The 15,618-nt window shown below is 39.8% G+C and overlaps 1 protein-coding gene across 8 annotated transcripts in view; it reads left to right on the top strand.

The window, feature by feature from the left end:
• Positions 1–15,618, top strand: part of Iqck (IQ motif containing K) — a 149,058-nt gene that overhangs the window by 69,073 nt on the left and 64,367 nt on the right. For 2 of the 8 annotated variants that reach the window (XM_063226594.1, XM_063226591.1), the window contains one exon: positions 6,286–6,419. The exons of the other annotated variants lie outside the window; for them this stretch is intronic. In XM_063226594.1, coding sequence (XP_063082664.1) covers positions 6,286–6,401 — 116 coding nt within the window. In that variant the 3' untranslated portion in view covers positions 6,402–6,419. The remainder of the gene's footprint in view (positions 1–6,285; positions 6,420–15,618) is intronic. 8 annotated transcript variants of the gene reach the window in all.

Genomic DNA, 15,618 nt, shown 5'->3' with positions numbered 1-15,618 from the left:
CAGTAGGTTTGGGATAAAGGATATAACAGCTCACATCCAGACCTCGAAAACAGGCTTCTTTGTAACTTATATGTTAAAGACTGGTTTAGAATTTCTTGAATTGGGGCTGGGGATTCAGCTCAGTGGTATAAGCGCCTGCCTTGTAAGCGGGCAGTCGTGAGTTCGATCCCTGGTACTGATAAAAAGGAAAAAGACAAAAAAAAAAAAAAAAGAATTTCTTGAATTATAAATTTATCTTGAATTATTATTAATTATCATTAAAAGTAAATTACAATCATTTTCACATTACTGGGACAGTCCCAGAAGCTCAACATGTAACTGATATGCTACAGAATGAGGGTAACTGTTCTCTCTTAAATATAAGATCCTCCTGCCCCATCTTTCTACATACAAGGGTTTTGGGGCCCATTCTCATTATTTCCCATAAGCCCAGTGTAAAAAACAGTCTGTAAAACAGATGAATTCAGCTCATCATACCAACAAACACTGTCACTTAAAAAGATGTGATAATAGCTCAACATGGAACTAGACTATAGGCCATCATCACTGTTACGGCTTGTGTCTGAATGTCCCCTCAAAGCTTCAGGCACTCCTAGATGAAACTTTGGGCAGGTGGCATGATCAAAGGTGTGTGATACTGGAATTAAGAGTGTATGATGCATAACAGATATAGTGAAAGGGAAAGAAATTGCTCAAAAGGAAAGAACAACTGGGAAGGAGGAAAGGAGAAAAGAAGGGAAGGGAAAACAATATAATAGCTAAGATAATTGTACTAATTCTATTAATTCATTGGAAAGAACAGTTTGTACTTGCATAGTTTGATCAGCTTTGCATGCTTATGTCTTGTAATCTGAGTAACTACTTTGAAGATACCAATACATAATATATTAACCAGTTAATTTCCTATTACCTTGTTTTGAAATTCTCCATCATTTTTATTGTTCTTTCTTATTAAAATTAAAAAGTCTTTTAAAAAAAGTATATGATAACCAAGCTGGCTTATCATAGTTCTAGTTGTGATAATGGAAGCCTACCCTGGGTATGGGTGACACTATCAGTAGGCTTGTAGCCTGGATGGAATATAAAGGGGGAGAGAGAAGGCTGGCTGGCTGCTTGCTGCGTGGTGCCTTCTGCCTGCCCTGCCACTCTGTGAGCTGGTGCCCCTCTGCTATCCCACCTCGGAGCCATCTGACTGTGGACTGAAACCTCTAAAAACTGTGAGCTAGCATAAATACTTCTTATTTTAACTTTGGATGTTGAGTGTTTTGTCTCAACAATGCAGAAAATAACTAAGACCATCATACAGTAGCTAGAAATGTTTCTCAAAGCACAGAATATGTTTAAGGGATCAGTGTTTACTGTATGGAAGTTGCAGCTCTTCAAATCCAAACCTTTCCCGTGCTAAAAATCATAACTGAGGGGGAACCGAGGAAAGAAGAAGGATCCTAAGATAACTAGAAGGAAAAGATAGTTAATAGATGAGAAGACCCTGAATGGGACTATAGAAAAGCAGGATCTGACCTCAACCTTAAAGGAAATGTGGGCACTAGCATGTAAACTAGGGCCAGAGGCATCCCGAGGAGGGGGAGGGGAGGAAGCAGCTCATGTATATTATGCTGTTTTTGATACACCGTATTATATATTTTAGCATGTGCATCCACACATATCTACAGGAAAATATTTGAAAGGAAACAGCAGTGTAGCAACATTGGTACTTTGGGATAGCTGAGAAAGAACTAGGGAGACTCTGGCCTTATATACATGTGTTTTTATAAAGAAAATATTGTATTATTTTATTTAATTAAAAATTAAACTCAGTGATACAGGTAAAAGTATTTGATAAAATCCAATATGCTTTTCATGGTAAAAATATTCCTCAAAGTGGGAGTGGAATGGGCCTTTTCTACTTGATAAAGAGTATTAAAACCACAGCCACTATATTGAATGGTGAAAGATGAGATAGTTTCCCTGGAAGATTAGGAGCAAGAGAAAGATGTCCTCTCTCGCCACTTAACTTTACCTTGTGTAGGCGGTTCTAGTCAGTGAAACTTGATATAAGAGATAAAAGAGAAAAGATATGTGATTGGAAAGAAAGAAGTAAAACTCTTTCTAGGTGACATGATGTCATACTTGGCATCTCAAGGATTTCACTTTTAAAAAAAGTCAACTAGAACTTATAAACAAGTTCAAGAAAGATTACAGGATACAAGATCAATATACAAAAAAATTGTATTTCTACACACTTAGCAATGAGCAATCTGAATATGAAATTAAAAGATAGTTTCATTTGCAATAGAATCAAAAAGAATAAGCCCTCCCTGTGAATTGGCATCATGTGCAGACCACTGGGGGACAGCCAGATGTTAGCCTTTTCCCATGAGTCAGTTCCATTTGCAGACTGCATGGGAAGAGAATAAGAAGTCACCAAAAAGCAAGCCTTCCCTGTGGATTGGTGACATGCGTGAGCCACTGAGGGGAAGAGCTAGATGTCAACCCCTTCTGACTGGTGGGTTGGTAAACAAGAAGAGCCACACACACACACACACACACACACACACACACACACCGCCATATGTGACTGGCTGATCTAGAGAAACACAGGCTACCATGATAGCTATTAAGGTAAAATACAATTTAATGCTTGTAGTGTTTAGTGTTTCACTGACTGAAAATCTAAGGCCGGTCGTCTGATCATCTATTTAGAGGATAGCAATATGCAATGTAGCACCTATGGGGGATCCCCTTCTGAAGATGGTAGCCATTGTTAATTCCCTATTATCTTGTTTTGAAGTCTTGTATCATTTTCATTCTTTTGTTGGGTTGGGTTTTAGTCTGTTTTATCTTGTTTGATTTTATTATATCTGATGGCATGGGTAGCTATTTAAAAAATAACAAGATATATTAAGGTAGCCATTTTGGATTTGTTATTATTTTTTTTGAAGTCCTTTATTGCATTCATTGTTTTGTTTTTATTGGTTCTGTTCTATTCTGTTCTGTTTGATTACTGTGTCTGAAGTTATCTGCAGCTATTTAAAGACAACAAGAGGCATTATGGTAACCACTCTTGATTTATTGTTGTTTTGAAGTCCTGTGTCACTTACACTGATTTTTTTTTTAAGTGGTAAAATACAACAGAACAAGACAGAGTAAAGCCAACTGAGACCATGTAGTAAAATTGGTACAGAACTTAACAGCAGGTTACCAGGATAACAGTAATAGGTATCACAGTATATTTCATTATCTTTACAATAGTTGTTCTTTCAATCACGTATATCAAAATAAAATGAAATACAGAACATTATAGAACTTATCAAAACAGAATATTGAATAGAGCAGTACCATTAATCAGGATAGAGCAAAACTAATAAAAATATTTGCCTTCAAAGAGATGGTAGAAGGAATCCCCCTTATTTACTATAATCAACCTCCCAAGAGATGATCAGATTTCTGGTTCCCATTTGCTAACTGGAGGACAGGAGAAGGTGGGTAGGAGAAGCGGGATGTTTGACTCTAGGCTGTGCACCAGTAGGTTCACTACTGCTTAGCAGGGCGGCAGGCTGGTTGCTTGGTTTCCAACATCCTAAGTTCCAACGTGGTGTGGATCTCAGAAGACACTGCTGGTTCTCCCCCTGGAGGGGCCATCGTCTGCCACACCACTGCTGCTTCCCAGGGAGGGGAGCTGCTTGCTTGGTTTCCCAGGTCCTAAGTTCCAACATGACGTGGATCTCAGGAGCCGCTTGTGGTTCTCCCCCTGGAAGGGCTGCAGTCTGCCACACTGTAGCTGCTTACCAGAAATTTGTTTTGATTCATTTTATTCTGTTTTATTTTGCTTGGTTTTAAAGCAAAGAATAAAGTACTTAGGGCTAAATTTAATAAAAGTGCAAATTGTACTCTGAAGACTGTAAAACATCACTGAAAGGAATTTAAGAAGAGTTTGTAGAATGGAAAGACATTCCATGTTCATTGAGTAGAAGACTTGAGGCCATAAAGATGGCCGTGCTCCCCAAATTGATCTATAGATTCAACACAGATTCTATCAAAATCCCAGCTGGATTTCTAAAACAGGCATCTTAAACTGATCCTAAAATTCAGAAGAAAATGCAAAGTAGTGAAAATAATCTTGGAAAGCTACAGTAAAACTGGATTCCCTATTTCAAAACTTAACTACAAAGCTACATTCGTCAAGACTGTGTAGTACAGGCATAAGGACAAACATACAGATCAATGGGATAGAATTAAGAATCCAGAAATAAACTCTTGTATCTGTCGCCAACTGATTTTTCAACAAAAATGACAAGACTGCTTAATGGGGAAAGTATAATGTTTTCATTCTTGTCTCAAAGTGGAAAATAAAAGGCCAGACATATGTCAGTGCTCCCTAAGTTTAATTCCAGTGCAGTGTGGTATTACCGTCACCACAGTCCCATCTCCAAGACTTTTCATCTTTCTACTCTGCCCCATTAATCAGTAACTCCCCATCACCGGCTCCTCACGCCTAGCCTCAGGAAACCACTGTTCAGCTCCATGTCTCCATGAATTTGACCTCATATAAGTGAAATCATAGTGTATTTGTCCTTTTGTGATTGGCTTATTTCACTTAGCATTGTGTCCTCAAGGTTTTAGCAGGTGCCAGAGCTTACTTTTAAAGACTGATTAATCTGCTTTCTGTGAAACCTTAAAATCCAGAAGTCCAACATCTTTACTTACCTAACATAAAACTAACTAGACAGCCTATTAACAAGTACATTTTAACCAACCACAGTAGCAGAAGAGTCACGTGATATGAACAGCTATTTGCAGTAAAGTGTCCTTGGGAGCTGTGACTTTATAATTAGCCTCATAAGCAAGTCCCTGGTATTTCTTTCTTTTTTTTTAATTTTAAAGAGGGTAAAACTAAATATAACAAAACAGAGCAAAGCAGATTAGAAGAAAATAATGTGACACAGATTTCAAGGCAAGATAATAGGATATCTACCATAGCTGCTGTAATGTCTTTTGTTTTCTTCTAAATAGTTGTCCATATCTTCACACACAATGAATTCATACAAAAAAAAATAGTATAAAACTGATCACAACAGAGTGATGAAGGCATTATAGGCCTTCAAAACCAGACAATAGGAAAATCAACAATGGCTGCCATAATGTCTCTTTTTCTTGTTCAAATTAGCTGTCCATATCTTCATGTATGTTGAAATTGAACAAAATAAAACTGACTAAAACCACTCTGAACAAAGAATAATAGCATTACTGGATTTCACAGCATGATGATACAGAATCAGAAATGGATACCATAATGTCTTTTTCTTCAAAGTAGCTGTTCATTTCATCACGCATAATATAATTGATTCTCATAAACTGTTTAGGGGAAGTTCCCTGGTATTTCTTATGAGACACTAAGCACTTCTGCTGCTACAGCAAGCACCGAAATGACATCCAGAATTTGGAGGCAATGAACAACAGCTTTTTATTTTATACTGCCAGTCCTGGCTGTATTCATTCCCCTCAACAAAACCAAGCAGTGAGTGCTTGTAAGCTAGTACTTTTATATGATGCAAAACCAGGAGGTAAAAGGCAAGACAGAACAGCCTGGCAGTTTTTGGACTAGCTAGCACAGTGAGATCATGAGTTATAAGCCTAGATTAATGATCATCAGTTACAAGATCAGATTAACGATCATGGAGCTTGTATAATCAGGCGTTCTGCATGTTTGGTTGCACTCTCACAGATACAGGGGCCAGGAAAGTAATTACAGGGCCATGAAGCAGTTTCAGAGGTAGGCAGTTTCAAAAAGAACAAAGTTTTAAAAGGAACAGTATTTCTGGTACAGCTTTTCCCTCTTTCACTGTGGGAGCAGACATTCCTGTCTTTCTGCTTTCAAAGCATTAGACTATGGGCTGCAAAGCCAGGCTGCTTCAAGATGCAAAGCTGCATGATTTCTTGTTTTTAATTCATTTGAATCCTGTGAGTGAAATTTGGCCCTCTAATTTGGCCCACTTTAGGAAGCGCTCCTTCCTGAAGTAAGTGACTGGTGAGCAGTCGCACCCCACTTGCCTGATGGACATTCTTCTGTTTATGAGATTGCAGATGCCACCCGGAAAAGCTAACTGACAGAATCCTGCTCTTGTGAAGTTCAAATGAGGTCCTTAATGGGCGGTAATAATTCAAATTTCCTTAACTGTTTAGGGGGCTGAGACCAGATAAATCCAGTGAATGTTTATTCTGTCTAAACAAGCTTATGAAGTTTAATGCCTTCTCTTCATTGGTTTTATTTTTCTTCTAACTCAGCCCAGACACCTGGTGGGGAGCCTCAGCCCTCCTCACTTTCCCCCAGCTGTCAGCTCTCCTGCCAACGTTGTGACAAGCAAGAGTCACAAAGCCATCAACCATTACCCATTATTTGATGAGTGATACAGTGGGAGGTTAGTGCCACAGCTCTTTTGTGATCTTGTAAAATCACCAAATTTAAAATAAAATAGCAAAAGACAATAATGGAATTTTGATCTCTACTTACTGGGAACAATGAGAATCTTACTTATACTGTTGTCTATGTGAACTGGGGTGGATGGGGGCCCCTAAAGGAGATACAGAGCTAGTTGTAAAGCTGTGGGAGTGCAAAGTGTGAGTGGCACAGGCCTCATTCTGGCTGGACCCTGGAGGGCACAGTCCATGACACCAGGGGACCTGAATCAGGCCATTCAGATCTCGTGAGACCCGCAATGAAGTGGCTGAGAAAGAGCAGCTCTCTCTGCACTGGAGTCACTTAGACACCAGGCTTTTGGGGACCACTTGCCCCTTTGAGGAGCCTGCTGGAGGAGAAGTAACGCAGAGGCCCACAGGACCGAGATGGCCCCAAGGACATTGTCGAGCACCTGTGCCTGGCAAACCAATGAATCCTCTTCAGGCTACATTTCTACTTACAATCTAGAGTCCTGACAATGTAATCCTCAGTTAAAAAAAATAATCTGGACTCATTATTTGAACACAGAGGAGAGTTTTGGTCCAAAAAAAAAAAAAAAAAGTCTGGATCTGTGTACTGTAATTCCAGCACTCTAGGAGACTGAGGCAGGAGGATCACAAGTTTAAGTTTAAGCCTGGGGAACTTAGTGAAATGCTATCTCAAAAACAACAAAAACTAACAAGGTGGAGATGTAGCCAGTGCCAAGGCCTGGGTTTTATCCTCCGCACCGGCAGGAGGATCTGTGTCTGTCATTGCAGAATAAGCATCCCTGTTTATCTGCAGAGACACCGTGGCCTATGGGTAGAGCCTGGCTTGGCTGGAGGGGGAAAGCCGATCACAGGAGCATGTTTTTCTAAAACATATATTTTTTTTAATTATTCAAGTAATACACATAAATTACAGAAAAATAAATGATACAAATCAGCTATTGATTCTCATCCTTCTGGAGTTTGTCCTATGCATATAGGAAATTTTATTTTTTACAAAATCAATCATGGTGATTAAACTGCTCTCTTCCCTTAATGACATATTGGGAATGTTTCTTCATCAGGACACACATACCTACCTCAAGGGTTAATGGTTTTATGATATACACGTACATCTTCCTATGAACACACTGAACCATAACTTACTTAACTGTAAGCAAGTGGATATTCTCATTTTCTTGGCTTTATAAACAGCTTTAAGAAAAGTATCCTGTTCTTATGTCTGCAGTATGTCTTATTTTTTCAGCAAAAATAATTGCTGGCGGTGAAATGAATGGCTTAAAGAAATAGCATCTTTTATTTTTAACCTTTTGTTGTGAAATTATTCTCTGTCTGTTCACATGTTAGTATGTGTTCCATAACGATAGTTTCGATGACACAGTGGAGAGAGGAAGAGCATGAAGCATGTTGGGATCATGAGAGAACCCTGTGCAAGGAGGTGAGATGGGAGGGCCATAGTGTTCAGTTGTATGGGTTGTACACTGCACAACTCTTGGGAAACACTATTTAGAATCATACGTTTTGGTCGTTGAGTGGCTATTTGTTTCCATTTCTATATTTCCATTTCTGGTGGCTCTGGCAGCCCCTAGCATTTAGGTATATAGACCTTTGCTCATTGTTGGAGGCTGGATAAGATGGTGATATGTGTTTGTGGGATGCACTCAAGAAGCACTACCATCTTAATTCAGAATAGGAGAGTTTCCTTCCTGAAGCAGTGTGCGATCTTTTAGATTATGTAGAACGTGTGAACAATATCCAATAATATAGTAATTGAAAAAATATTAACTTAAACATGAAATATATTTTATTTAAAAATGGAAAATAATAGGAATATTATTTTAAAAATGAAAAATAATAGGGCATGATAACAAGAAAGAAATTACCCATTCTGACAGCTATTTTGAAGAGAACAAGAGATATTATGGTAGCCAATGTGATTTTTCCTATTGTCTTGTTTGAAGCCCTGTAATGCTTTCATTCTTTGTTTTGAGTGGTTTTATATTGTTTTTGTCTTGGAAGATATGGAAAACTATTTCAGAGAAAACAAGAGACATTATGGTAGCCGTTGTTGATTTCCTATTGTCTTGTTTTGAAATCCTATGTTGATTGTGTTGTTTTGTTCTGATATACTTTATTCTGTTCTGTTTTGTTTTAATCTCTTTAAAATAAGAAAATTGAAAAAAATTTCTCAACTATGCTATAAAAAATAATAGACTGTCTTATATGCAGATTATCTGTTATTATATAAAAAGAAAAAATCATGTAGAAAATAGAATAGAAAGAAATATATAAAATGCTTTTGATATTGTTTAGTGGTGGGATAAGGAATAATGTTTTAATTCTTTTTTCTGTTTTTCAAGTATATTATGAAGAATATATATTATTTTTACAAAGGAATAAAAATTATTTATAGGCCTAGAAACCTGCATTCAACCATGGTAATTTTTCCACTCTGTTTTTGTTTTCTGAGGCATGATCTCACTGGTGTTGAACTCACTATATAGACTGGGATGGCTTCAGACTCACAGCAATCCTCCTACCACAGCCTCCTGAGTGCTGGGAATACAGGTGTGCACCGCCATGCCTGGCTCTCCACACTTTATTAAATTTAGGACTTTGTGTTTGTGTATCTGTGTGTCCATATGTCTAAATATCAAAAAAATTGAAACATTCATTGTTATATTGTTAAGGTACTCAGTTCATTTTGAAATTGCAAAATTCTCTTGTTTTATGTTTTATCGTCCCCCTAATAGTTTGTCTCATATTTGGTTTGGCTATGTATGTATATATGTTAGTTACTTTTCTCATTGCTGAGACAAAATACCTGACATTTGAAGTTAAAGAAGGAAAGGTTTATTTCATTTTACAGTTTGTTGAGGTTTTAGTTCATAGTCACCTGGCTCCAGGAAAGGTGGCATGGCAGAGGGGCATCACAGAGGAGAAATAGTTCATGGCAGGAAGAAAGCAGAAGGCTGAAGGGTCCAAGTAACAGCTGGCAACAGCATTACTTCTGTCTCTTTATATTGTATTCCAGGCTATCTGCTCTTAGGGAAGGCAGCACTCACACCCAGAAATGTGCCAAACCAAGCAGTAGCCTAACTGTTTAGTAACGACACACCGTTAGTCCCAGCATCACATACTATAGATCCAGCCATCTCTAAAAAAGCCCCATCTGTGACTGCATGAGGCTTGAGAGGATATCTGGACACAAGTCATAACAAAACATATGTGCCTATAGTCCCAGTTATTCAGAAGGCTGAGGCAGGAGGACCTTTTGAACCCAGGAATTTAAGGCCAGCTTAGGTAACAAAGTGACACTTTTGTCTTAAAGATGTACTTCTGCTCAAAGAATGTTTTAGATTGTGAAGAAGTGTGATTATTTTGCCTCTTATTAAGAATCTTAATGATCTTTACTGAGAAGAAATAAGAAATAGCACACTGGGTGCAGTGGCACATGCCTGTAATCTCAACACTCTGGGAGGCTAAAGCAGGAGAATCACAAGTTTGAGCCTGGTATGGGCAATTTATTGACTTAGCAAGACTTTACCTCAATTTTGTTTTAAAAAACAAAGTTCAGTGTGAAGGCTCTGGGTTCAGTCCCTAGCACTGGACAGAAAGAGTGATAGCAAGTGGGCAGGAGGGGTGGGGAGGAGGAGAAAAGAGATTACAGACCTTAAGTAGTTGGAGATCAGCTTGCTCTTCCCATCAGAGATCATGCAGTAGATCAGCTCACACCCTAAAAGGCAGAGTATTCCAGAGACCCCAAATAAAACTGTTGGAAGTTTAAGTGAATTTTATTTGACTTTATTTTTTCCTAGAAACCCACTCCTGTTTATTTAGAGAAGCCATGACCTATACTGTTAGGTAGAAATTGAGTGGTGGAAGATTCTGCATAGAATACACAGAAAAGGTCTAGTTCCTCTCATAGTTTTATGCAGAAAAAAGAAATTCCACCCTGAAAGCAGAAATTCTGCACCGAGGAGACATTTTCTCCGTGCTAGACAGCCGGCCGGGCTCCTGGACATGACATGTTGGGGAGGCTTACTCAGAGTCCCGTCAGTAGCTTTAATTGGCTTGTTCTTGGTGTCATAGCTGCCTGGAAAGGCCTGTATTCTGTCTATGTAAAACGTGCCTTGTGGTTCTCATAAGTAATGTGGCTTTCTCTTGACAGATAGGCCTATTTGAATCCCGGCAGATCAGGTTATTGACACCCTTGGGGTGCCTGAGAATGAGAGATGAGAATAGTAATACTTTCTACCTATCAAAATTGAATCTGATGGTTTGTTGTGTGCCAGGCACATATAATATTAGCTATAATTATTATTGCTGTTGCTTCTGTTTTCCTTAATATGGCATCTGTTTAAAGATTCAACAGGTGGCCTCTTTGCAGTACCTTGGTGACACCAAACACGCTCCTGACTCAGGGCCTTTCACCTGCTGTTTGTTCTTTGCATCTGCAATTGATTCGTCCTGGTGCCCTCCCTCACTTCTTTGGGCTTCTTTTCCGGTGTCACTCCTGGTGACTTTCTCTAAAGCAACACCATCATCTCTTCTGTTCTCTTCTTATTTTGCTTTAGTTCTTCCTATTTTGTCACCCACCTGACATTATATTATGTGTTCCCTTGTTTTTTCAAGACAGCAGAGTTGTTTGACTTTGCATCTTCAGTCCTAGAATAGTATCTGAGTACATGCTTAAAATTTTTTAAATGAATGACTGAGTTCCTTACATGATCTTTCTAGTAAGGGCGTCCAAAAATGAAGAAGAGCAAACTGGACTGTACTGTTTTATAAACTTTCCTCTGTGGTTTATGCAGGCATTTAAATGTGAGCTTTTATGGAGAATTGCTTATGTACCAAGACCCTTGACCTCAGCAGCTGTGCTGGCTAATCCCCCAGAGATCACACTGGAGAGATGTGTATTCATTTCATCATTGGCCTTGGGGAACCAGCTCTTCACCAAGCCTTGTAATGTGAGGAAACTAAGTCTGCTGTTGGAAATCGTGACCTCCGCTACCCTCACGCGCACACAGGCTTGACACAAGAGCATCAGCTCAAGGGTCATCTGGGTATCAGACAGGAAAGATGGAATTTCCTTCAACTGCTGAGATTTGCTGGCAGGTGGGCAGACTCTGCCTGCAAAAGTCAGACATGGTATTGTGCAAAAGGAATGCTAAAAACAAGCCATTGCATCGAGTTACCGCCAGTTCCCCTTTGTGGTGCACAGCTACCTCTCAAGGGCCTCTGAGGGCTGGTGAGACCCTTTGTGACTTGAACAATCTCTGCCCGGGGTTTGCTAGTGGGAATTCCACATGGAAGGATTTTTCCTCTCCATGGACTCCTCTCAGTTGTTTATTGATTCATAAGTATAATTTCAATACATTTTCGTTACCACATTGCCTTCCCACCAGAAAATTCAAATCCAAAAAAGTCTTTATTTTAGCCTGCCTCAGACATATATTTGAAACTCACATGCTGTATTTGAAACTAGTCTCAAACATTTTGTAGCATATGGGAAGTGCTCATAAGCTGTCAAAGAGCTGAGGCTACCTGTACAAGTTGCACTGAACGAGAGGGATGAACCCCTGAATTTCTCAATAACATAGATGTCCTCTTGTTAGACTGAAGATGCAAACATTTTATCCTCACATTGGGGGTGGGATGTACATAATGGTTGCTGCCACCTCTTCTGCCACCACTCGGGGTCCTGTACCTTCAATGGGCTCATGGCTCCGTTCTTCACATTTCCATGGCAAAGGTATATGGAGGCCTTGCCAAAGACAAAGCAGGGTGCTATAGAGAAGCACACTCTTCCATACTGCAAGGACCCCAGAGATAGCTATAACAAGAATAAAAATATTAAGAATAGGGAATCTAGCATTTTGGGTCATTTGTTGTATTCCAGGCACTGCACGAAACATCTTTCAGGCACCATGTCCTTTCTGCCTTATGCCGGTCCTGGTAAGTAGCCCAGTATGTATTAATTACTGCATATGTAGGTGAACACACCATAGCTTGCAAGCCCAATGTTACCTGTCACCCTCCCCAGAGCCAAGTAATAGAGCCACCGTTCAAGTCCAATTCTGATTCTGCTCAGAATCTCATCTCTCTTTTATAAAGTCTTTTGCAGTCTTAGCAGCAAAGTATAAGAGTTCCAGCTGCTCCATGTCCTCAACAACACTTAGTATGATTTTTTTTTTCTAAGTGATAATGTCTTGCTGTGTTATCCAGGCTGGCCTTAAAGTCCTTAGTTTCAGCCACTGTTTCAACCACCCAAGTCATTGGGATTATAGGTTCTTTCCACTACACTTGGCTTGTCCTTTTATTTCTAGCTATTTTAGGAGTGTATAATGGTATGTCAGATCATATGTCACAATAGCTTTGCCTTTTCCAGGACATCATCTAAATGCAGATGTTAAGATCATAGATGCATTTGAAGTTCTCCCTTCTGTGTGGGTGTCTAGGCAGTGTACCTCTCTTTTTATTGATAAGCCGAATTTCTCTGTAGAACCCAAACAAAAGAAGAAACAGGAGAGTTCGTATTTTGGTTTTTAAATTTATTTTTATTTGTTTGTTTGCATTTTTGAGACAAGGCCTCACTAGTAGTCCAGGCTAGACTTGATCTTGCAATCCTTCTGCCATAGCCTCCCAAGTGTTGGAATTAGAGATGTGCAACCACAGTAGTTCTTAACCACATCAGTTTTGAACCCTGCCAGTGCATAACACATGGCAATTTTTAGTAAGATTGGTTTATTTTTACCCATGGATTGCAGTGGTGGTACAGTTTTCTATGTAACAAAGTCACCCATGGAAAGTTTCTACTTTTTGATATTTAGGTCCTGAGGTTAGGTTCAACTAGCTGTGTAAGTACAGATGATGGGTGTGTTATAAAAGCCAACAGGTGACTCTAATATGCAAAGGTTGAGATCCACTCATTTGGGGTTGACCTTGCTTCCTACCAATGGGACGATCTAACACAAATCACTGTCCCTCCTATTTAAAAACACTGGAGGTTCTGTTTCTTAGAAAGACAGGTGGAAGCAGTGTAAAAGACCAAATGGGAAGAGCTGTGTTTCCTCCATCGATTTTACGTGTACTGTTGGAGAATTCCTTGATGTGGGAAACAGAAATGGTAGAGAGGTAGAGCACAGAGGCAGGCCAAATCCATTCTTTTTTTTTTTTATCGGTACCAGGGATCAAACTCATGACCGCCTGCTTGCAAGGCAGGTGCGTATGCCGCTGAGCTAAATCCCCAGCCCCTCCAAATTCATTCTTTTGGAGGCCATGGTGATGCTGGCATTAGGGGGCACAGCTGCAGACTACGTTCTTCAACAGGATAGTCTAAGCCAGTGCATTTGCTGAAAGTGAACACTGATGTCACTAGAAGAAGACGGCAAGCAGAGACCTGGCACCAGTGACATCATTAGTGAGCTGCTACCAGCCAATTCCTGAGTCAGAGTGAGTGCGGGCGGGGTCTCATCACTGGCATCATATGCAAAGAGGTGCCACTTTGCAACCACATTTGATTTCCTCACGCAAGGATTGGCAACTCCATTCATTAGGAACAAAAAAATAGCCAGCTGTGTATGAAAAACCTTTTCTGAGGGGGAAAGAACAGCTACTCATTGTAAATAAAAAGGTAGCTGCATGTGCATCTCCATTCCTGGCCTACCCCTGCCTTCTCAGATGGAATCACCATTAAGAGTTGGGCTGGGGATGTAGCTCAGTGGCACAGTGCCTGTCTTGTGAGTGTGAGATCTGATTGATTCCTTGTACAAAAAAAGAAAAAAGAAAAAAAAGAGTTATGTGTGGATGTTCTTCATGTTTTTCCTTTGTGTATATGGACAGTTATGTATATTTATTACTTCATTGCTACATATAAATGTAAGATGTATTTTTTGTGAATATCTGCCCATACTAGAGAGCCTTTTGTTTCAAGTTGAGGGAATCCTCCCACATCAACACACGCAGACCTATTCTGAACATCTGTGTGTTGAAAGAAGCACACTGCCCAGGCTGCCAAACATTTCTCATTCAAAATCCTCCAACCCAAAGGTATCCTCAGACTGCAGGACTGCAGGAATCTTTACAAGTTGGTCTTCCTTTCTGCTTCCTCATAAAGGCCCAACAATTGGTAATTTGAGGTCCCAGTTCTTCTTTCCTTCTGCTTTCTCTTGAGTGTTTGGCTTCTCTGTTATTGCTGTCTTCGTTGCAGCTTCCTCTTCCTTCCTTCCATAGAACGCATCCTCTGGTGCAGCTGTTCCAGGAAGGGGATGGGGAGCATTTCCTCCCTTTGTGTGTGGGAGGCCACTTTAGCCCTCTTTCTGGTCCTCCTCTCTCTGGGGACAGCTGCCCATTCAGGTGAGCCAGTGTCTTCTAAAGCAGCACTTCCGTTCTCAGGAAGGGTTTGGTTGTAGTCTCTGGCTGACTTCTGATACAGCTCAGGTGAGGACAGATGGTATCTGGCCCACAGACAACAGCAAACAGCTTGATGTGAGTCACACTTTTCCTGTTCAAGAATATGCTGCCTAGGACTCTCATTTAAGACAATTTTTTAAATTTTGAAATATATGGAAGATAATTACTTTGCATTTTTTTCCCAGCTAATTTTGGAGGCAGTGTATAGTAGAATGGTTAAGCCAGCAGGCTGTACAGTTAGATGAGTTCATTCACTAATATTCATGCACTAATTCCTATTCAGCATCTGTGATGTGGCAGGCAGGCTGGCCCCGTTCTAGATACTGGGCATGCTTTAGGGAGTAAGACAAAATCCCTGCATACATTCATGCAACAGACTACAAGCAGATACACTAAATAAACATAATACAATGCTAAGAAGTGTATCAATCAGGGAATGTTAGGGTACAGTCAATGGTAAGGCACATGGTTAGCAAACTCCAGTCCCTAGATTTGATCCCCAGCCCTATCACCTCTCAAAAGTGCACTAGTTAGCTATGGTCATGATAATATCACTAAATAAATCACCCCATAACCTACAATTTGATTTTTTTTTAATCTCACATGTCTGCAGATCAGTCAGATTTCAACTAATCTAACCTGGGTTTGCTATATATGGTTCCAGGCTGTTGGGTTCTACTTGGTTTCATTTGTAGGGCTATCATTCTTCTGAGTTCAGTATGTTCTTTGCATGGCAGAGGTCACAATGAACAAAAACAC

The sequence above is a fragment of the Cavia porcellus genome, unplaced genomic scaffold (genome assembly GCF_034190915.1).
Source record: "Cavia porcellus strain 051 isolate PalLab524CR breed Dunkin Hartley unplaced genomic scaffold, mCavPor4.1 scaffold_16, whole genome shotgun sequence".
In the NCBI taxonomy this organism is placed as follows: Eukaryota; Metazoa; Chordata; class Mammalia; order Rodentia; family Caviidae; genus Cavia; species Cavia porcellus.
This window is presented reverse-complemented; position numbering and strand designations above follow the sequence as displayed.